Source organism: Ornithorhynchus anatinus, chromosome 1, assembly GCF_004115215.2.
Source record: "Ornithorhynchus anatinus isolate Pmale09 chromosome 1, mOrnAna1.pri.v4, whole genome shotgun sequence".
NCBI classification, from domain to species: domain Eukaryota; kingdom Metazoa; phylum Chordata; class Mammalia; order Monotremata; family Ornithorhynchidae; genus Ornithorhynchus; species Ornithorhynchus anatinus.
In genome coordinates, this window is record NC_041728.1 from 81,917,483 (window position 1) to 81,941,275 (window position 23,793).

At 40.0% G+C, this 23,793-nt stretch overlaps 1 protein-coding gene across 3 annotated transcripts in view; it reads left to right on the forward strand.

The window, feature by feature from the left end:
• COL19A1 (collagen type XIX alpha 1 chain) overlaps nucleotides 1-23,793 on the forward strand; it is a 340,279-nt gene that overhangs the window by 10,806 nt on the left and 305,680 nt on the right. For all 3 annotated transcript variants that reach the window (XM_029066938.1, XM_029066939.2, XM_029066941.2), the window contains exons 3-4: nucleotides 20,858-20,932; nucleotides 23,200-23,299. In XM_029066938.1, coding sequence (XP_028922771.1) covers nucleotides 20,858-20,932; nucleotides 23,200-23,299 — 175 coding nt within the window. The remainder of the gene's footprint in view (nucleotides 1-20,857; nucleotides 20,933-23,199; nucleotides 23,300-23,793) is intronic.

Consider the following 23,793-nt stretch of genomic DNA (forward strand, 5'->3'; position numbering starts at 1 on the left):
CTAATAACTAATATATAGCTAATATATTTATATTTAATATATAATTAGTATAACTAATACTATCGTGCTCATGGGATAGCTGGAAGAATTGCCTTGGCTCTTCAATAACACCTTTTACTCTCTCTAGCCCAGAAAATGTGTAAAATCGCATATCAGGCGTACAAAAAGGCTCTAGATACCTAAGCAGCACATTGATCAATGATAGAGAAAGAGAAAACAGAATTAAGAAACCAGTGTACCAAAGAGGTTGTCAGAGTGTGACAGCAGCAAACTTAGACCAAACAGTCTACAGAGCTGCAGCATTGTCCATCTATGACCTGGACCACATATAGGTGCCACAGCTGGCTCTTGGACGAGTTCTGCCAGAGTCGCTTAGGGGCCATACTCAATATTGAATGGCAATGACCTTCTGGACTGTAGTCAGTCTCCTAACATTGACTACAGCTGTGCTGAGTGAGACAAGAGAGGGTAATGAGCAATAGCAGGATACCAATACAACTGCTCTAAGGAGAGTTGAAATTGGGAAACGGAAAGAAAGATCAGGGGAAGTGTTTTAAGGATCCAGTGAAGCAAGTCTCAAACAAAGCTGTAGCCCAAATGAAAACTTGGAGTCAATTGCTGAGGACAGACCTGTATGGCAGAATGCCTTCAAGAAAGTGACTCTCTTTGAGCAAAAGCTTCAGAGTTAAGGAGTACAAAAGGAAAACAGGACCAAGTTCTACAAAGATTAAGTAGAAGAAAACAAGATGGGGGGGAACAACTTCTTTGGTGTCCACTGTGGCTGGGATAGTGGATCCTACCTTGGCCTTTTTAGCCATATAGGTGAACTTCCCTATCCGTGGCATCTTCTTTGACTATGAAGTCACAATGCATATATAAGAATCTTTTCAAAGATAAGACCTACAAAGATAGGAAATCTACTAGCATGAAAAGTCTTGTGATATTTGAGGAAGTCAGTAGTCAGCCATGAAAAATGATAAAGCAATTTATTCATTTATTCAATAGCATTTATTGAGGGCTTACTATGTGTAGAGCATTGTACTAAATGCTTGGAATGTACAATTCGGGAACAGAAAGAGACAATCCCTGCCCAATGACAGGCTCACAGTCTAGGAGAAGCAGTGTGGCTCAGTGAAAAGAGCGTGGGCTTCGGAATCAGATGTCATGGGTTCGACTCCCGGCTCTACCACTTGTCAGCTGGGTGACTGTGGGCGAGTCACTTAACTTCTCTGTGCCTCAGTTACCTCATCTGTAAAATGGGGATTATCTGTGAGCCTCACGTGGGACAAACTGATTACCCTGTATCTGCCCCAGTGCTTAGAACAGTGTTCTGCACATAGTAAGTGCTTAACAAATACCAGCATTAACCAGGGGAGACAGACAGCAAAGCAAAACAGAACAAAACAAAAACAAGATCATCAAGATTTATCATCAAGATAAATAGAATCAAGGAGATGTACATATCATAAACAAAATAAATAGGATAATAATATATGCAGATGACCACAGTGCTGAGGGGAAGGGCTAAGTGCAGAGGGTAGGGGGATGTTGAGTTTTAGGTGGCAAGCAGACATCCAGGTGGAGACGTCCTAGAGGCAGGAGGAGATGCGAGCAATAACCATAACCTACCAGAATGGAAGTAGTGAACTGCAGAAATATTTACACAAGGTTTTTTTTTTTCTCAAAATGTAGACTATGACCCCAAAGATTCCACAGGATTTATCACCACCTTTACCACATTTGCAAAAAACGGTGAAGGAGCGGATTGGTAACTCACATGGCATTTTATTGCTTTCCATTTTTGGCAACATCCTAGCCAGAATTCCTCTGGACTGACTGCTGAAAAATGTTACAAGTCATGTGTTATCGAGATTGCAATGTAACTGTGGCCACAGTGTGGCAGGGGACTTCATCTTCTTAGTATTTTCAGGAAAAATTCAGGGAACAATCCATCAAACAATGGTATTTATTGAGTGCCTGCACTATGTATGGTATTTATTGAGTGCCTGCTGTGTGCAGAGCACAGTACTAAGCATTTGGGAGAGCAGAATACAATAGAGTTAAAAAACATGATCCCTGCTCCTAAAAGGCTTTCAATCAAGTAAGTGGAGACATAGATTAAATTACAGTGGGGACATGGCAATACTAAGACCTCAGGACTCTTTACTGTGTTCCTTCAAAATTCTTTGATTCCATTAGTAGACCTGAACTCTGGCAATTACAAAGTATTCAATAGTATTTCATTCAATAGTATTTATTGAGCGCTTACTATGTGCAGAGCACTGTACTAAGCGCTTGGAATGAACAAGTCGGCAACAGATAGAGACAGTCCCTGCCGTTTGACGGGCTTACAGTCTAATCGGGGGAGACGGACAGACAAGAACAATGGCAATAAATAGAGTCAAGGGGAAGAACATCTCATAAAAACAATGGCAACTAAATAGAATCGAGGCGATGTACATTTCATTAACAAAATAAATAGGGTAATGAAAATATATACAGTTGAGTGGACGAGTAAAGTGCTGAGGGAATGAGAAGGGAGAGGGGGAGGAGCAGAGGGAAAGGGGGGAAAAGAGGGTTAAGCTGCGGAGAGGTGAGGGGGGGTGGTAGAGGAAGTAGAGGGAGAAGAAGAGCTCAGTCTGGGAAGGCCTCTTGGAGGAGGTGAGTTTTAAGTAGGGTTTTGAAGAGGGGAAGAGAATCAGTTTGGCGGAGGTGAGGAGGGAGGGCGTTCCAGGACCGCGGGAGGACGTGGCCCAGGGGTCGACGGCAGGATAGGCGAGACCGAGGGACGGTGAGGAGGTGGGCGGCAGAGGAGCGGAGCGTGCAGGGTGGGCAGTAGAAAGAGAGAAGGGAGGAGAGGTAGGAAGGGGCAAGGTGATGGAGAGCCTTGAAGCCTAGAGTGAGGAGTTTTTGTTTGGAGCGGAGGTTGATAGGCAACCACTGGAGTTGTTTAAGAAGGGGAGTGACATGCCCAGATCATTTCTGCAGGAAGATGAGCCGGGCAGCAGAGTGAAGAGTAGACTGGAGCAGGGTGAGAGAGGAGGAAGGGAGGTCAGAGAGAAGGCTGACACAGTAGTCTAGCCCTTTCTTGAGAAGTTTGTCACTATCCTAGTTGGTGTGACTCGACCTGGGATGAAAATGGTTTATAGTCAGTCCAGTTTTATTTAGTTTATTTTTACAAGCCAAAGTGAAGGATGTTATGAGGTACCTGGATGTTGATGTTAGGATACTTTACTGACCCCTCCAAGGAACTCTTCCACATCAACAGGATATGAGCATCTCTGAAAGTCCTAGACATGATTATTCAGGATAACTGCTCTCTGGAGTCCCTCACAGGAAGACATAGAGATACTTGTAAATATATCCTCTCAGAGTCCCAAACATCTGCTAAAGGGTAATAATAATAGTGGTGAGATTTGTTAAGCACTTACTGTGTGCCAGGCACTGTACTAAACATGGGGTGGATACAAGCAAATCAGGTTGGATGCAGTCCCTGTCCCATGTGGGGCTCACAGTCTCAATATCCATTTACAGATGAGGTGACTGAGGCACAGAACAGTGAAGTGATTTGTCTAAGGTCACAAAGCAGACAAGTGGTGGAGTCAGAATTAGAACCCATGACCTCCCATGTTCTATCCACTACACCATGCCTCTTCTCTAAATGGGGTACCCAAAAGCAGAGCAGACAGAGGGTGTGTTTTAAGAATGCTGAAGCGCAAGTTCAGATGACATTGGACTCCTACTGTTGTCCGAAACATGATGATCGAGAAAGGGTGGTTTCTTTTGATTAAAAGCTTCAGGAAGATCGTGAGACTAAGAAGAAAAATTAAAACAAATAAAAGGAGCTGCCAAAGACTACTAACGCTATGTGGTGCAAAAGGAGAATTAATAATATATAGTCCCCAAAGCTAATTATCTGGAAGGTTAATTATTTTTATTGGTTATTAATACTGGGAGGAGGGAGAAACAAGCTCTCACTGAAGGTTATCATTTTAGATGAACCTTGCAAGTGCCTTAACTCCATTAAGGTTAGCTTTGTATTAATTGGCATAATGTGAGGAATGTCAAAGAGAAAGGTTGATGAAAGTGGCTGGTTCTGCTGGGTCTGGACAGGGCAGCCTACCCAAACCCTCTCTGTGTTAATATATTTTCATTCACAGTGAGACCTTCATTTGGTTTTCTCTTGTACAGAACTGCTATTATACTCACCAACTCATTTACCGGAGGGAAGTGATTACTTCTAAAAATAAGATATAACAAACCTAAGGAGAGTCTAGGGTTTCAGCTTTGGAGCTTGTGAAGTTGTCAACAGCTGTCTGTTAAACCTAAATATACGAAGGATAAGTTGTACCATTTAATTACTTTACTTCACTTGAGTTGTTTATTTAATGATTATTAGGAATACACTCTCAGTGTTGAGAGGCTTCAGAAAAAATCAAAACATGTTAGGATTTTTAAATCTTGGTTCAGTTGAGAATTTTCTTTTCCTTGATTCTTTGCTTATTGCAGCTATAATTCAGTTGTACTAGCTAGTGTAATTTAATTTGGAAAGTTGTGCTTAAGATCTAATCTGAAACTTATGGATTCTGGAACAATAATGGATTTCTATTTCTCCAACTATCTGGAAATGAACTCTTAACATACTGTCATCTCTGACCTATTGGAGGAAGAAGGGGAAATGAGGAGAACATAGATAAAAGAAATCTAAAGTAGTGTCTTTTCCAATAGCTTTAATTCCTTTCCAACCAAACCTTATATTGGCATTATTAATGAGTAGAAAATTGACCTTTTTGATTATTTTCTTTGCCTACTCGTAAATTACAAACAGATTCGCATAAGTGAAAAGACCAAAAGTTAGGCGGCAAGAGAAAGTAATCCGTGCATCAAATGATTTAGCCCCTTAGTAGTTGAGCTTTGATTACGTCTTTAGAGGGGAAAAGGCAATGGCAGAGTGGAAAAATTTCCCAGATCCTGCGTCGAAACATTGCAATCAATATTTAGCTCACTGGGCAGCTAGAATTAAGGGAATTTAATACTAAAACATTTAGTCATAGTTCTTTGCAAAAGACTGAAAAATTGAATGAGTTCAGTGGAATATGTTTTTCCATATGATTTCTTCCTCGACCTGCTTCCAAGATGGTTTGGTCCAATTGCAGCCGTAGCTTGGGGGTGATGAATGTAATCTGTTTCCTCCTTCACTCTGATGCTGGTCTGCTTGTACAGTCAAGACTGCCTTGAGAGTCTCCTGTCAAGGCAGCTGGGTAGGAATACAAGACTGAGAAATGAAATAGCTTGAAATGTGGTCTGATGAACAGGTGGATGGGCTCACATAATATTTTCATGGTGGACTCAGCGTCTGAACTAGATCCCTGGCTCCAGAAACACTGGTCCTATTGGCATAACACAATATCCATCAGTAGAGAAGCAGCATTTTCTAGTAGAGACCTGGGAGTCAGAAGGTTGTGGGTTCTAATGCTGCTCCTGTATGCTGTGACCTTGGGCAAGTCACTTCACTTATCCGGGCCTCAGTTTCCTCATTTGTAAAATGTGCAGTGAGATGGTGAGCTCTATGAGGGACAGGGACTGTGTCCAACCCGATAACACTGTATCTACTCCAGTGCTTAGAACAATGCTTGACACACAGTAAGCGCTTAACAAAAAACATTATTATTATTAGTGCCTGGCATAGAGTAAGTGCTTAACAAATACTATAAGAAAAATGTGTTAAATTCACATTGAAACTTTGGTAGGCTTCACACAGTTCTGAGTTAAAAATGGAGTATTTGACAGCAAAATTATCTTTAAATTATCTTTTCTCATATGGGCACAACAAGTATGCCACTGAAACATGGATTTACTTTTGAATTTTTAAAAAAGGCTCAGCTTTAAGTCATATTGTGATACATATTTCTCAATGTCCTTTGTATCTGAATAACAATAATAATAATATTGATGGTATTTTTAAAGTGCTTACTATGTGCCAAGCACTCTTCTAAGCACTGGAATAGATACAAGGTAATCACATCATCCCATGTGGGGTTCACAGTCTGAATCTCCATTATACAGATGAGGTAACTGAGGCACAAAGAAATGAAGTGATTTGTCCAAAGTCACATAGCTGACAAGTGGCGGAGCATGAGCAAAGAAGAAGATGCCATTGATGAAGAATTCCAACCATGAGTGCATATGTGACTGTAAATCAATTCTGGACCTATAGTTGTGGTTACATTATGTATATAAAAAGACTTCAAAACAAAATCACCCTAAAAGTAACAACAAAGGGTAGGGATAAAATGAAACCACCTTTCACTGGCTAATGAGCAGGATAAAAGGGTTTATCTGAATGAAAGTAAATGATCCTTTAAAAACGAAGTGAGGAGAACAGGGAAGTCTCTGATGAAGTGATAGTGTGGCCTGCCGGAAAGGGCAGTGATCCAGGTGTCAGGGGACCTGAGTTCTAATCCTGCCTTTACCACGTGCCTGCTGTGTGGCCTTAGATAAGTCACTTAACTTCTCTGTGCCTCAGTTTCCACATCTGTAAAATGGGGATTAAATTTCTGTTCTTCCTGAATCTTAGATGGTGACTGCCTATGTGGGACAGGGACTGTGCATGATCTGTATCTACCCCTGCACTTAGTACAGTGCTCAGGAGAGAGAAAGCATTTAATAAATATCACTATAATTAGGTTAGGTCCAAATAAGAAATGTAATGGAGAACATTGTACTAAGTTAAGTTTTTGGCAGAGTACAATAGAAATAAAAATACAATGGAAGTCAAACCAAAGGTAGTTTGAGAAGCACTTTTCAAGAGGAAGCTAATAACAAAAGATTCTTCAAATATATCAAAAGCAGGAAGCTTGCTAGAGACGTATTGGACTGCTTGATCAGTGGATGATCTTGGGTTTAAAGGGGTACTAAGGAACGAAAAGGAGATAGCCAAGAAACTGAGTTTTTTTTTTTGTTTGTTTGGTTTTTACAGAGGAATATGTCAGACAGATTCCCACACTCAAATTGTTTTTCAGCAGTGAGGTCAGAGGAATTGGATCAAATTGGAGTTGAGGAGATAGGTTGTAGTGACTCGTGTTAAAGATCTTGGCATCACTGTTGCTGGTAGTCATAAATCATCAGTTCAGTTTGTAGCGGAAACCTAGAAGATCTATTTAATGCTGCTCATTATCAGGAGGGAATGGGAAACAAACAAAACTCCTAGTTTTACCCCTATCAGAAACAATAGAATACTGCTTGTAGTTCGAACTGTTGCATTTTAGGAAGGACATAATTGAGCTCAAGGAAGATAAGCAAGATGCTCAGGGATGACCATCATATTTATTGAGCATTATTGTGTGCAGAGCACTATACTAAGAACTTGGGAGAGTTCAGCATAGAAATAAGACACATATTCCTTGCCCACAATGAGCTTACAGTCTAGAGGAGAGACAGATTAAAATAAATAAATTTCAAATATATACATAAGTGTTGTAGAGCTGAGGTGGAGGGTGGTGAATAAAGGGAGAAAGTCAGGGTGACACAAAAGAGAGAAAGCAAAGAGGAAATGAGGGCTTAGTCAGGGAAGGCCTCTTGGAGGAGATGTGCCTTTAATAAGGTTTTGAAGTTGGGGAGAGTAATTGTCAGATATGATGAAGGAAGGCATTCCAGGCTAGAGGCAGGATATAGGCAAGACATCGATGGTGAGATAGACAAGACCAAGGAAAGTGAGTCGATTGGCTTTAGAGGAGCGAAGTGTGCGAGCCACATTGTAGTAGGAGAGTAGCGAGAGGAAGTAGGAGGAGGCAAGATCCTTGAGTGCTTTAAAGCCGATAGTATGGAGTTTCTCTTTAATGCAGAGTTGGATGGGCAACCATTGGAGGTTCTTGAGGAGTGGAGAAATATGGACGATTAGGACTCTTCAGCCTAGAAAGAGGAAGGCTTAGAAGGGACATGATCATAGAAAAAATCATGAAGGAGACACAAGATGAACATGTAATTCTTGTTCATCAGTTAATGCTATTTATTCAGCAGAGCACTGGACTAAGCACTTGGGAGAATACAATATAACAGAGTTGGTAGACACGTTTCCTGAGCACAATAATCTTACAGCATACAGTCTAGAGGAGTGTTCATCAAACCTAAAACCAAGAAGAAGGGTAGCTGTTTGAATATTGAGCGTGATCAGTTCAAATCAAACAAGAAGAAATGCTTCACAGAGCATTTGGTAAGTATGGGAGGTTTGCACAGGCTGAAAATATTTGGAAGCTTAAGAGGGATTTGAATATATTCATAAATGAGAGGTGATATAATGGGTAACTTAGAGGGAAATTTAGGGGTATAGATGGGGAAAAGTTAAATATCAATAAGTCAATGATATTTATTGAGTGCTTATTGTGTTCAGAGTGCTGTACTAAGCAGTTGGAAGTATACAATACAACAGAGTTGGTAGACACGTTTTCTACCTTTAGGAGATTACAGTCTAGAGACATTAGGTGATAGGTCAGCAAACAACAAACATAGATGTCAAGTAGGACATGGTTCCTTCACCCACCTTTTAGCCACTCTAGGCCCACAGTTGGATCAATCAATCAATAAATCATATTTATTGAGCACTTACTATTTGCAGTGCTTGGGAGAGTACAGTACAAAAGAATTATCAGATACGTTCCCTGCCCATTATGGTACTGATCTGATCTAGATCTAGAAGCAGCGTGGTTTAGCAGAAAGAGCACGGGCTTGGGAGTCAGAGGTCATGAGTTCCAATCCCGGCTCCACTACTTAACAACTGTGTGACTTTGGGCAAGTCACTTAACTTCTCTGTGCCTTAGTTACCTCATCTGTAAAATAGGGATTATGACTGCGGCATCCTTCCTGTCTCTCAGGCCCTCAACTTTGGTGCCTTCTTTGACTCGACTTTCTCATTCACCCACACATCCAATCCGTTACTAAGACCTGCCGGTCTCACCTTTATAATATTGCCAAGATCCGCCCTTTCCTCTCCACCCAAACGGCTATCTTACTGGTACAAGCTCTCATAATATCCCGGCTGGATTATTGTGTCAGCCTTCTCTCTGATCTCCCTTCCTCCTGTCTCTCCCCGCTCCAGTCTATTCTTCATTCCGCTGCCTGGCTCATGTTCCTGCAGAAACTTTCTGGGCATGTCACTCCCCTACTTAAAAACCTCCAGTGGTTGCCTATTGACCTCCACACGAAACAAAAACTTCTCACTCTAGGCTTTAAGGCTCTCCATCATCTTGGCCCCTCCTACCTCTCCTCCCTTCTCTCTTTCTACTCCCCACCCCGCATGCTCCGCTCCTCTGCTGCCCACCTCCTCACAGTTCCCCTTTCTTGCCTATCCCACCGTCGACCCCTGGGCCATGTCCTCCCGCTGTCCTGGAATGCCCTCCTTCCTCACCTCCGCCAAACTAACTCTCTTCCCCTCTTCAAAGCCTTACTGAGAGCTCACCTCCTCCGAGAAGCCTTCCCAGAATGAGCTTCCCCTTTTCCCTCTGCTCCCTCTGCTGCCTCTCTGCTAAATTTGTTCCTATCATAGAACAATTGGAATTCACTGAAAAATGGATTTTCCAAATGTTTGTTTGTTGTATTTCAATGGAAAATACAGCACTTCTTGTTAAGAAGGAATGTATAAAAATAACCCCAATGTGACCCTTCTGGGCAGAAACACTATAAACCCAAGGTTTCCTTTTTAAGATTCGGATATTCTCTATTCATGCCCAAACTATTAGAACCATTTGCATTTTTATATCATTAGAATGTCCAACTGTCCTGATTTGATGGGACACTCTGCATTTTGCTTCCTACTCTTATCACCTGCTGGTTCCCCATTTAGCCTGAATGATCATGATGACAGTGAGAACTCTAAGAATCCAAGAACAGGCCTGAGCAATTGCAGAGGAGAAGACAATCTTATGCAACCACCATGGCCATCCATTAATTTCCTGGAATATCAAAGAAATACTACCTTGAGCTTAATGCTTGGTAGTCACAGTGGTAATTTTGCCAGCCAGTGTGACTGTGGTGATTGTTCTTGGCTACTGCTAATCAGTCCTGACTATACTAAGCTGCATATCAAACTCTTAGTGAATTTGTGTGTTTGTGGATCTGTCCTTTACTGCATGGCTCTGCTTCCCTTTCCAGTTTCCCCTTTTTTCCTCCCTCTTTTTCCTGCCCTTGTGTGTTTGGATCACTGACTCTATACATTTTGCTTTAGAAAAATATGGTCATTTTTTCACCTATAATTAAGAATGCCTGAGCCCATTATTTGTGCTCTTTTGCTTCTCAAATACTTTTTCAGTTTCAGATTTTTTTTCTATCATTGAATGTTCAGATAATAGTCAGGGCATTGTAACAACTGCAGTATGCATAAAGTTCTAGGGCTTCTAGCAACAATTCAAAAGACCTACTAGGCTCTTCTTTGCTCTGATAGGAATTGACGTAACTTTTAATACAAGAATTCCTGAGGCTGTCATATCAATCTATTTATAAGCAAGAATGCAAAATAATAATTACATGCCTGAAGAAGCTGCTGCTCATACTAATGATCTAATCTACAAACAAATACTGCAACATGGGCATTGTTAGCAATGAGCTGATAGAGGACCTCCAGTAGGACAGAATAAAAGAGTAGTTAGGGACTTTATGCAGGATCCATGCATTCGGAGAAAAGCCTAAGGGTAGATTCAGAACCATAGGAGAGGTAATGTTTGTTAAATATAATATTAATTGTGAGACTTTGGGTATAGGAGTTGGTACAAAAGAAATCAGAACAATTCTAGTCTGTGAGCCCATTGTTGGGTAGGGATTGTCTCTATCTGTTGCCAAATTGTACATTCCAAGCGCTTAGTATGGTGCTCTGCACACAGTAAGCACTAAATAAATATGATTGAGTGAATGAATGAATGAATGAATGAATGAATGAATGAATGAGAGAAAAAAGTTTTGTTTTAAAAGAGTGTTGATAGAATGTAGAGAATGAAGTGTGCTGATAGAAGATTTCCAATAGGACAGACTTAAAGAGAAATTACAGTGACACTTGAAAACAATTACTAGGCAGGAATTATGTCGCCTTTGCATATTGATTCCTCTCACACTTGTTGTTCTGCTGATAAAAATATGAATGGCCCTGGACACTCTGGGAAGCATAGTGAGACAGAGAAATCTGCAGACATTGGAAAAAAATGGTTAGAAAAAGGACTAACTTAAGTGTACATGCCGTTCCCTGCTGGCATTAGAAGCAGCGTGGCTCAGTGGAAAGAGCACGGGCTTGGAAGTCAGAGGTCATGGGTTCGAATGCCGGCTCTGCCACTTGTCAGCTGTATGACTGTGGGCAAATCACTTAACTTCTCTGGGCCTCAGTTACCTCATCTGTTAAATGGGGATTAAGACTGTGAGCCTCACATGGGACAATATGATTACCCTGTATCTACCCCAGCACTTAGAACAGTGCTCTGCACATAGTAAGCGCTTAACAAATACCAAAATTATTATTATTATCATTATTAGTTGGTAAGCCAGTCCCCTTGAGAAGTGCATGAAGTATTTTAGTCATCTAGATCAAGTGGTTGCTAAATGGCACCAGGGTGGTTAGAGAATTCTCCTTCACAGATGTCAAACAACCAATTATTGCCTATTAAATAGCTTACTTATTTGACAGCCATGGGCGCAGACACACCCTGTAAATGGTATCAAGCACTTTTCCACTTTGAAGAGGATGACACATTCCTCAGCAATTTAAATTTCTTCATAGTCAATTTAGTGCAGGCGAATTATGTATGAATTGCAATAAACTTAGCTATGTGATGCTACTGACATAAGTGAGAGGCTCTAATGCTAGGGATGCAGGAAAAATCCTGCCTTCAAATACTGAACACTGAAATGAGTAGAGGTTATCCATGCACTTCTGAAAATAGATTGCTGATCTTCAAAACATTTGGGGCCTATTCAACCAATTAATATGGTACTTCTTAACACACCTATTGAACATGAATCAATTCCTCCATATTTTGAAGGGCATGTAATGTCAGGTGCATGAGACTATATGGAACAAAGGACTCGAAAATTAGAACTGAAGTGATTTGCATGTGTTTTCAACACTCTGCCTTAGGCAATCACTATATAGCTGAATTTTTATGCCTCTTAAAATCAAGCTCATTAATGCTCACCTAAGAGCTATGTGGCAAGGAATATTATCCTCCTTTTTCAAGTGGTGATGGGTTTGGTGATATAAATAATTATTCCATGCAATATGGAAACCTGGAAAACATCCCAATTTCCTAAATCCTTCACCAGAGGCCTGTGTTTTAGCTACCTTACTGGATCCCAATTAAGAAAATGGTGATTTTAATTTTAATCTATTAAGGATCTGTGCTTTTGGAGAAGGACCACAAGGGTAGGTTCTGAATCATTTAGGAGACGTGAGGGTAAGATTTGTTTAATGTAATATTAACTGTGAGACTTTGGGTGCATGAGTTGGTTCAAAAGAAATCAGAACAGTAAAAGAAAAAAGTTTTTAGAGTGTTGATAGAATGTAGAGAATATAAATGGGAAGCTAGGAACATATTTATAGAGACATGGAAATGTTGGAGCCAAGCTTGTTCACTTAATGTGAGCACTTCTAGCAATATAAATTCAGAGATCCTTAGTTTTAAATCAATTGGAAATTGTTTTTGAAGGCAGAGACTGTGAAGAAATATATTCCTTATCCCTTTTAAAAAAAGAATCATTTCTTGTTTTCTGTGCTCCCTCCAAAAATCACTCCAGTAAGGATCAAATCTTTTAGACAATGATTAATGTACATATATGTGTGTGTGTGTGTATATATACATATATATGCACACATATATATACATATGTAAATATTTATGCACTGTATATAGCTTATGCCTCAAAGATATCTCTGGTAAAAGTAACATCTTTGTAAAGAGTAAATGACAGTTTACTTTGCACTCCAAAGGAATGTACTAATATTTACACAAAGGGATGGAAATGTCTAAATTATGTTGAATGCTTCCTGTCATTGCTTTTGCTTCCCAATCTACACTTAAGAACTTGTATTAAGGTTTTGTAGTTTTTCTTAATATTATTCAAATTTAAAGTTTTATTTTAATTTAAATTGTACTTTATGACCATTAATTTGTTGGTCATTGGTTATTTCTCTAAAGATGTGACATTTCTGTCAATTTTATAGCAATGAAAACTTAGAGAATACTTTAGAGATTATTATTGGGAAAAGGTTGAACCCTAAATTTTCAACTCACATATTTTATCACTTTTAGATTGTTCTCAATATTAGATTCAGAAATTCTTGCTTCAAGAGATTGAAATTGGGTCCTCTTAGCTGTATAACCCCAAACTAGGACCAAAATTAACAATTAGAATGATCCAAAGCAATTACAGTCTCCAGTCAGTGCTGAACCAGATTCCCAAAAAAGACAATGACCAAAGTTGGGTTTTAATTGGCACTATTTCTTGGAAAGGGTAACAATACAAAATACAAGACAAGGTTTCAAAGGTCAAATTTAAAGCCACTGTGTTCAAAATTGCAAAAGCCAAGCTTGGTGATCTGATTAACAGAATTCAGACACATTATGTTTAGACAACAAAGTTGCCTATAAAGGCTTTGCTTGCAGAAGTAGACAGAAAAACGATTTAGTCTAAAATAACCCCAAAATAACACATAGCTTCCCTCATACCCCAGGTATAGCTTAACCAGAGAGAAATACTTAACGTCCTAGAATGGAATTTTAGGAAAGCTGGCAGGCACACTTTGCTCCACTAATGCCAACCTACTTATTGTTCCTTGATCTCCTCTATCTCATTGCTGACCTCTTGCCCACTCCTGCCTCTGTCCTGGAACACCTTTCCTTTTCATATTCAACTGACAAATTGTCTCCCACCTTGAAAGCCTTACTGAAGGCTCATCTGAAGGCTTTCCCCCGATTAGACTGTGAGCCCGTCACTGGGCAGGGATTGTCTCTATTTCTTGCCAAATTGTACATTCGAAGTGCTTAGTACAGTGCTCTGCACTCAATAAATACTATTGAATGAATGAAGGAATGAATGAATGAATCTCCTCCAAGAGGCCTTCCCTGATTAAGTCCTTATTTCATCTTTTCCCACTCCCTTCTATGTCACCCTGACTTGCTTCCTTTATTCACCACCCAGCCACCCCATCCCCAGTCCCACAGAACTTATGTACATATCTGTAATTTATTTTTATATTCATGTCTGTCCGCCCGTCTAGTCAGTAAGCTCATTCTGGGCAAGGAATGTGTTTGATATTTTGTTGTGTTCTACTCTCCCAAGTGCTTTGTACGGTCCGCTGCTCCCGGTAAGTGCTCAGTAAATATGATTGATTGATGTATTGATTGATTGCGCACTACACCAAAACTTTAGCCTGACATACTTCCTCTTCACAAGACAAGTTGGTTTCCATCCCGCCAAGAGGATGGGGCTTTCTCACAGTTGTCAGAGGAACCATTTCCCTCTTAGACTGTCCTAATAAGCTTATGAGAAATAGGTGAAAACAATTCCATCACACTATAGGTTTCTAGTAGTAGTAGCTGCATTTATTAAGCACCCATGTGGTGTGTTGCATTGTATCAGATATTCAGGAAGTCTAGAATTAAAAAGTGACACATCCTGCCCACAAGGATGTTACACTCTAATGAAGGAGACAAACGTACAAATATTTATAACCTTCCACCAAGGGTCCCTGCTCCTCGATTGCTCTTGCATGTTCTGAGACACTTCCATCACTAGTGAGACTTGGAGCATATTTTGTCTAGGGTCTTGTCTTTGTCTTTGTCTTGTGTTGGGTTTTATTGTTTCTTTTCTATGGTATTTGTTAAGTACTTCCTATGTTTCAAATACTGTTCTAAGTGCCAGGGTAGATACAAGATAGTCATGTTGGACGTAGTCCTTGTCCCACATGAGGCTCACAGTCTAAATTGGAGGGAGAAGGATTTAATCTCCATTTTACAAATGAAGTGACTAAAGAACAAAAAAGTTAACTGACTTACCAAGATCACATAGCCAACAAGTGACACTTGTCATGATAGGCAAGTGACACTGACACTTGTCTGCTGTGTGACTTTGAGCAAGTCACATCACTTCTCTGTGCCTCAGTTACCTCATCTGCAAAACGGGGATTGAGACTGTGAGTCCCCATTGGACAGGGACTGTGTCCAAACTGATTTGCTCATATCCACCCCGGCGCTTAGTAAAGTGCCTGATGCATAGTAAGTGCTTAACAAATTCCATTGTTATTTTTACATGGCAGAACATGGATTACAACTCAGGTCCCATACTCTTTCTACTGGGTCACACTGCTTTCATCACTCATTTTGGGAGTCTCTCTCCACTCTCTTTACTCCACTTAAAACACTTAGACTGTGAGTCCCAAGAAGGACAGGGAGGCTTTTTAATTCCCACTTGTGTATTTTTTTCCAGCACTCAGTAGTGCTCTGCACACAGACACTTATAAATATGATTACTACTACTATTATGACTACTACTCCTACTCCGACTTGAATTGTCAAAATAAATGAGAACACATGTATTCATGAATACCAAGTAGGGTCTAAACAAGCTTATAAGTGCTAGATTTGTCTGAAGGCATGATGCGGCTCAGAATACTGGGAAATCAACTGGGGAAAGATAGGTGGAGGAGGTGGGATTTTAGGAGGGATTTGAATGTTGAGATCTGAGGCCTCTGATATGGAAAGAAAGGGAGTTTCAAGAAGGTGTGCATTGTGAGCTAGGGGTTAGAGGTAGGAGAATTGAGAGCAGGGTACTGCTAGAAGGAAAAAGGCAGTGGGTTATGGGATAATTAATAAAAAGATCATAGAGGAAAAGTGGGCCAGCTGATGGACAGGTTTGGAGCCAACTGTGAGTTTTTGTTAGAGGTGGAGAGTCCCAGAAGCCAATGAAGGATTTTGAGGAGAAGAGAGATGTGAGCCAAAGAGAAAAACTCTGTTCCCCAGGGGGTTATATAGATTGAGGGGGATGAGGCCAGGGTTTGGGAGACCACCGGCAGTGGCAGCAAGAACAGAGCTTGTACCAGGGTGGTTACAGATTGTATTCTGTGCTTCCTTCCCTATAGTCCTTCTGCCAGCCATTTTCAAAGGATTTTAAGAACCTACTCCCCTCTGGCCTTTCTTTCTAACAGTTCTGTAGTTGCTCAGCCCTTAGAAGAATTTAAATACAATGTATGATATTACAAGATTGGCCTTAGGCCAGACCTTCTCCTTAGCACTGAAATGACATTGGAAAGTCCCCGTCTTGAGCTTCTACCTTGAGTCTTATTTTACCAGTTTTGTTGGGACTTCCCACCATGTCATAAGATTAAATTACAGACTACATAACTTCTAAGGAATTTTTCCTAAAATTGAACTTCAATGCAGGTATCAGTTCTTAAATAGTGGAAAACATTTGAAAAAATACAACACAAAATACAAAAGAAATGATTCAACTCAAATATAATAAAAATTAGAAGAGGTTGCCTCATGTAAAGATATTTTTTGAAGACTTCCACCTACACTGTTAAGAAACATGTGAATTTGGAATTTTTACCCTATGCAGAAAAAATTATGGTCCTGGCTACTTTAAAGCAGGTTTTCCCCCATTAGAAATGTGAACGTTTATAAAAGTATATGCCTGTGAAAACACCTGGGAATTCACATATTTCAGTTATTAACTGCTAATATTTAAGAATTTTCTTTAGGCAAAACTTCTAAGTAGATAGTAAAAGACATAGACAGAATGCTGATGGTTTAATTTCAAGATTTTACTGGAATGAATTTGATATTTAACTGTATTAGAGAGACCCCAAAATTCTGCTTTTAAAAATTCATAAAGCTTCTAGAATTATAGGTAGATGTGATCTCAGGTGACTAGTCCAGTGACTGCTAAATCATCCTGTAAAATGGTTACCTATTTCTTCCTTAAAGATTTTGAAGGATGGAGACTTTGTTGCCTCTCGATATTCATCACCCTGAAGATTTTAAGGGTCAAGAAGTTTTTTTGTTGGTTTGTTTTCAATATCTGACTGAAATCTTACCTATTTTAATTGGAACCAATTCCCACTATCTTAGTTCTCTTTGGGCACAGAAAGGAACTGTTTAACATTTAACTGTTTAAAAAGCCTTCATATACTTGGTAAATCATTATCATCACCATTATTATTATTTTAAATAATGTTATTGCTATTTTTATGTTCTGTGGCTCATAGTCTAAGTAGGAGGGAGGACAGGCATTGAATCCCCATTTGATAGATAAGGAAACTGAGGCACAGAAGTTGTTACTTGCCCAAGGTCATATGTAGGCAAGTAGCAGAGCTGGGATAAGAACCCAGGTCCTCTGGCTCCCATCTCATGCTCTTTCCAATAGGCCACAACTGCTACTTTATTTAATCTTTCTTTAGCTTTCTCCTTAATAAGTTAAGCATCCCAATTTCTTTCTTAGGACCTATTTCCCATCCTTTAATTATTTTTGTCACTTTGTCACTTGACCAGGACCATACATACTATATGAAGAGCCTTGCAGTTAATCAATCAATCAATGGTATTAAATGCTTACTCTGGGCAGAGCACTGGACTGAGTGCTTGTGAAACTATGGTAGAGTAAGCAGATATGAAACCTGCCCTCAAGGAGTTTACAAACTATCTCGGGAAATGGACATAAAATAGATTACAGATAGCAGGAGAGCACCAGAGTAAGTTCTGTGGAGGTGGAATGTGGGGTGAATACCTAAGTCCTCAGCTGTCATCGAAACCAAGAGCGTAAGTGGTGAAATAAGGAGGGAAACTAAGATGGCGAGATGAGAGATTAGTCAGGAAAGGCTTCCTTAGGGAGATGTAATTTTTAGAGTGGATTTGAAGATGGGGAGAGCAGTGGTCTGTCAGATGTGAATGGGGAGGGAGGTCCAAACTGGTTAGAGCACGTGAAGAAGGGATCAGTGGTGAGAGAAATGAGAGCCTGGCAGTGTAATTTTCAATGAGTAATACTGTGGAATTTTCAATAAGTAGTATTGTGGGTGGAATTGTTTTGTGGCTGCATGCAGGTTTTCAAGTTAATTCATAAACCATGGCTGATTTGGCAGACAGACTAACATAACTGTGTAAACACTAGTGGATGCCGCAGCCTAGTTGAAGATTCATTCATTCATTCAATCGTATTTATTGAGTGTTTACTATGTGGAAAGCATTGTACGTTCTAAGCACTTGGGAGACTACAGTCCACCAATCAATGGTATTTATAGAACACTTACTGTGTGCAGAGCACTGTACTAAGTACAGAGTTGCTAGACATCAAACCTGCCCACCAGGAACTTACATGCTATTAAATAGTGCTTCTGGTTATCTCACATTGCACATTAGGAAATCAGAATTGGAAGTTCAAATTACACCACATAGTTGATTCTTTTGAGAAGTAGTATGGTCTACTAGTTAAAGCATGGTCCTAGAAATCAGAGGACCTGGGTGCTAATCCCAGCTCTGACACTTGCCTGCTGTGTGATCTTGGGCAAGTCACTTAACTTCTCTGTGCCTACGTTCCCTCATCTGTAAAATGAGAATTAAAACTGTGAGCTCCATGAAGGGACATGGATTGTGTCCAACTTCCTTAACCTGTATATATCCCAGCATTTGGTACTGTTCCTGGCACAAGTAAGTGTTTAATATCATAAAAGAAAAAAAAACAGCTGAGCACTCATGAAAAGATGATCTTACCATTTTGGTAGCTATTGATCAGGCAGGAGGTGGTGGGTAACGAGATTGCTCAAATGTAGGTTGGAATCATGGATCGATAGTGATGCCCACTATTCTGATGCCCACATTACACAGATTTTGGACTAAGGATCCCCAGTAATGAGTCTACCTAACACCTTTGCGAAATCTCACAATCTTACCCTGCAAGTTGGAATTTAGCTTGAGGGGATTTAGTCAGCGCTTTCTTCTGGGGGATGTTGTGACCTCTTTCTCTGCTATACCACCTTTTTGCTGAAAGCTCAGAATACCATACTAGTTCCAGAGATAAAGGAATGGTGCCCTGGATCTTGCTGGTGGTGGCCGTATCAATCGATCAATCAATCATATTTACTGACACTTACTGTATGCAGAGCACTGTACTAAACACTTGGGATAATACAGTAGAACAAAATTGGTAGACATGTTTCCTGCGCACAGTGAGCCTTACTAAATGAGAGTCCCTAAAACCTCTCCCTGTTGGTGGCTCATGTAGATTTTTTAAATTTCCCAGTGCATCTTTTTGATGAAAACTATATCCTCTTGCATCTGCTGGAGCTGACTGATTTTACCCTGGAGCTATATCACCTATTCCTGGAGAATCCAAACCAGGAAACTTTTCACACTGGCCATCATTTCTTAATTTCCCTGGTGATCTGAGTCTCATATTAATAATGATAATAATAATAGTAATAATTATTGTGGAATTTGTTAAGCACTTACTATGTGCCAGGCACTGTAGTAAGCCCTGGGCTGGATAAAGGAAATCAGGTTGGACACAGTCCCTATCCCACCTGGGGCTCAAAGTCTCATTCTCCATTTTACAGATGAGGTAACTAAGGCCCAGAGAAGTGAAATGGCTTGTCCAAGGTCACACAGCAGAAAAGTGGCTGTTCAGGATTAGAACCCATGACCTTCTGACTCCCAGGCCTGTGTTCCATCTACTATGCCATGCTAACTGCCCTGCAGGTTCAGTGGTCCTAGGATAGAGTAATCAGAAGCCAGCTGACCACCAACAGGCAACATTGTTAGAGGAGATGCTGCAAGTAGAGACTCTTTTGGTCACTTGACACTTCCTAACCATTTTGCATTATCAGTGATTTCTTAATATGTTATTACTCTTTTTCTTCTGGTGTCTCTAAACATTTCAAACAATTCCCCAGTATCCTGTTCATATTTCCTTTAAGGATATCTCTAATGGGGCTCTCTTCTGTTCCCAAGGTAATATAGATGCTTGTAAAGCAGCTAGAATGCTTATTCTGTAATTTGACACTCTTTGGTAATCTTCAACCTGATTTACTAGCCCCACAAGAAAGGAACTCTGAATTATATATTGTAGCATCAATCAGTCAACAGTATTTACTAAGTGCCTACTGTATGCAAAGTACTGTTATAGCACATAGATGATGAGGATTAGGTACAATTAGGATTATAATTATTAACTATGACTCTACCTCAAGAGGTATCCAAATTACTCCTGAGAGACCTTTTCAAGTGATCTGTGACTCTGTTAATCCTTCTCTTTTATTCCTCTTCCCTCTCCTTTATTGGTTTCTTTTTGCTCTGACCCCTCCTATTCCTCCTCCTTCTCCTTATTTCTCCTCCCCACGTTCCTGTTCCTCCTCATTCATTCATTCATTCAATAGTATTTATTTTGCGCTTACTATGTGCAGAGCACTGTACTAAGCGCTTGGGATGAACAAGTCAGCAACAGATAGAGACAGTCCCTGCCGTTTGACGGGCTTACAGTCTAATCGGGGGAGATGGATCTTCCTCCTCCTTCTCCTCCTCTTCTTCCTAGTCCCACTCTTTCTCCTACCCCCCTTCCTCCTACTCCCCCTCTTCCTCCTGTTCCTCCTGTTCCTCCTCCTCTTCCTCCTCCCCTTTCTCCTCTTCATCCTCCTGTTGTTCCTCGTCCTCCTCAGCTTTCTCCTCCTCTTTCTCCTCCTTTTTCTCCTCCTCCAATTTCCTCTTGTTAAACTCTTTAAAAACTTACTTGCAATTTAGAAACTATTCAGCAATGGTTTCCTGTTGAGTAGTGCACTTTTTAATTGTGGTTGTTTAATGAGCAAAATAATTGACAATTTCTGCATTTTGCCTTGTAGGTATATTATGTCCTATCCTGAAAACTGGTAGATCTCAGTTTCAACAATCCTCTGAAGGTGTCTCTGATATTTCAGGTGAGCATGAAAGGTGACTTTAAAACATAGTAATTTACAGATTGTGCCCATTTTCCCTCCTGATTGGGACTATTCAAGGCTACTGAGTAGTTTTGAGAAACCACCCCAGACTCCCCTCTATTGAGGCTTATGGGACTTACCTAGTTGATAATCAGTCAATCTATCAATCACATTTATTGAGTGCTTCCTGTATACAGAGCACTATACTAAATGCTTGGGAGAGTACAATAAAGCACATTTAATAAACATGTTCCCTGACCATGAGGAGTTTACAATCTAGAGGAAGAGTTTACATTCATGAAGGTTGTATTTTGCAGAAAGGATTAATATTTTAGGCTCCCACATAACTAGTCATGCCTCCAAACTCACTCAAATAATTCTTATATTAATATATTTACTGGATTTTCAGACAAAAAAGCAACATTTTGGGTTTTTCCACTTCTCATCTGTGACCTCTAAGTAAGATTCTAAACTCACAGATTAGCTGCAGCCCCTGAGTCCAGGACCCCTAGAGAGAAACTGGAAATTGAGTAAGCTCCTGGGTCAGTAAGGAAGGAGGCACAAGGAGGTAATGTCCCAAGCAATCAACATGACTGCAATTCCTGACTTTCAGTGCTCTAATCTTGAATTATGACAAAAAGTGGAGATATCAGATCTCCCTAGTGGTAAGTGGTTAATGATTAAGAAATCAGTAGACCCTTTAAGAGGGAATTCAAGATATGAAATTTATTGAACTTGCCATTGGAATGTGGTGTGAAGATAGGGACAGATAAAACAAAGTTACCTATTGTGTGCAAACCTGAAAAAGTCCCCAGAGAATTCAGAGGAAAAACCAAATGTGGTCCTTGCTCTCAGTTATGTTTCTCTCTATCTATCAGTCAATCAGTCAAGCAGTTGTATTTGAGTGTTTTCTGTGTGCAGCACATTATACTAAACACTTGGGAAAGTACAATATAACAGAGTTATACATGTCCCTTGCCCAAACGAGTTTACACTCTAGAGGGGAAGAGAGACATTAATATAAATAAATGAATTATGCATGTGGGCTTTTTAAATTAGGCTTTGAAAGTAGGGATATTGATCTTCTTCTGTTACATATGAAGAGGGAGGGCATTCCAGGTCAGAGGCAGGATGCAGGCAAGGGGTTGCTGGCAAGATAGATGAGATTGAGATTGGCATTCCAGGAGTGAAGTGTGCAGGCTGGGTTGTGGTAGAAAATCAGGGAGTTAAACCCTTGAGTAAGGAGTTTCTCTTTGATACAGAGGTGGGATAGACAACCGCTTGGAGATTCTTGAGGAGTGGGAAAACTTAGACTGAATGGTTTTGTAGAAAAATGATCCAGGAAGCAGAGTAAAGTATGAACTAAGATCTGTAGTGGGGAGAGACAGGAGGTAGGAAGATCAGCAAGGAGGCTGGGATAGGAGAAGTGCTTGGATTAATAAAGTAGCAGTTTGGATGGAGAGGAAAGGACAGATTTTATCAATGATATGAAAGTTAAACTGGCAAAATTTGGTGGCAGATTGAATATGTGGGTTGAATGATAGAGATGGGTCAAGGATTATGCCAAGGTAATGGGCTTGTGAACAGGGAGGTTGGTGGAACTGTCTATAATGATAGGAAAGTCATAGGGAGGACAGGATTTGGGTGGGAATATGAGGAATCCTGTTATTGACATGTTAAGTTTGAAGTGTCAATGTGGGACATTCAAATAGAGATATCTGGAAGACTGTGGACAAGGAGAGATTGTAAACCCAAAGGAAAAGGCAGATAGGTAAAGAGAAGCATAAGTAATGAAAATATAAAAAAAATGAAAGACACACAATCAAAAGCAATGGAAAACATTTGTACTTGATTTACTGAGGAATGCATTAGTTTTTAGGGAGAGCTGGAGTGATTGGGGTGTCTAGTCAGATAGAATTAATCCAGGAATGCTTCATGCAAGAGGTAAGGTTATCATAAAATTTAGGCTAGACTGATCATTCATTTCTCAGACCCACTTTAGAACTGCATCTGAATTACTCAGGGCCTTCGTCAAAAAGTGCAAAGTCAGGTACTGAAGGAATTTCATAGTCTTTTCCCTTCCATTTAGAAAATGAAATCTGGAAATGTATTTGGCCAAAAGCAGCAGGATTTGAAACAACTCAGCAAGATTTGAAACAACTTGCCATCTCTCCCATGAGGAAAAACAGTAACCTTGTGGAAAATCAATATCTCCCCAAATTCATTATTTAATTAAGACAAACTAATCATGATATCATCTTTTACAGGATTTGATCTAGCAGACAGGTTTTCTCTGAAGCAAGCAACCTGCACTGGTGAAAAGACCTGTTTTAAACTGGGAAGCACACTTCTTAATCGAGATACTCAGTAAGTAAAATAGTATTTCATATAAAACTTATACATTTTCTTAAACTTTCTCCACCTAAATCAAGATAACAAAAGAACTGACCTAAGAAAACCTCTTCCATAGTCAAATATTATAGAAAATTATTTCCTATTTCCAATCCTCTGAGGGAAAAATGGTATTTGTGAAAGTGAAGCAGCAGGTCTAGTGGATAGAACACGGTTCTGAGAGTCAGATGAACCTGGATTCTAATCCTGGCTCTGCCACATGTCTGTTGTGTGACCTTGGGCAAATCACTTAATTTTTCTATGCCTCAATTATATCATCTGTGAAATAGAAATTAAGACTGTGAACCCCATGTGGGACATGGACTGTGTCCAACCTGATTAGATTAACAAACACCATTAAAAATAAAGTAATTGTATTTTAGTTATTCCATATGCCACGGATGTGATCATGCATATGATTATGCTCTCATCTACTCCAGCAATGAGTGTCATTTCTTCCATATATAGGC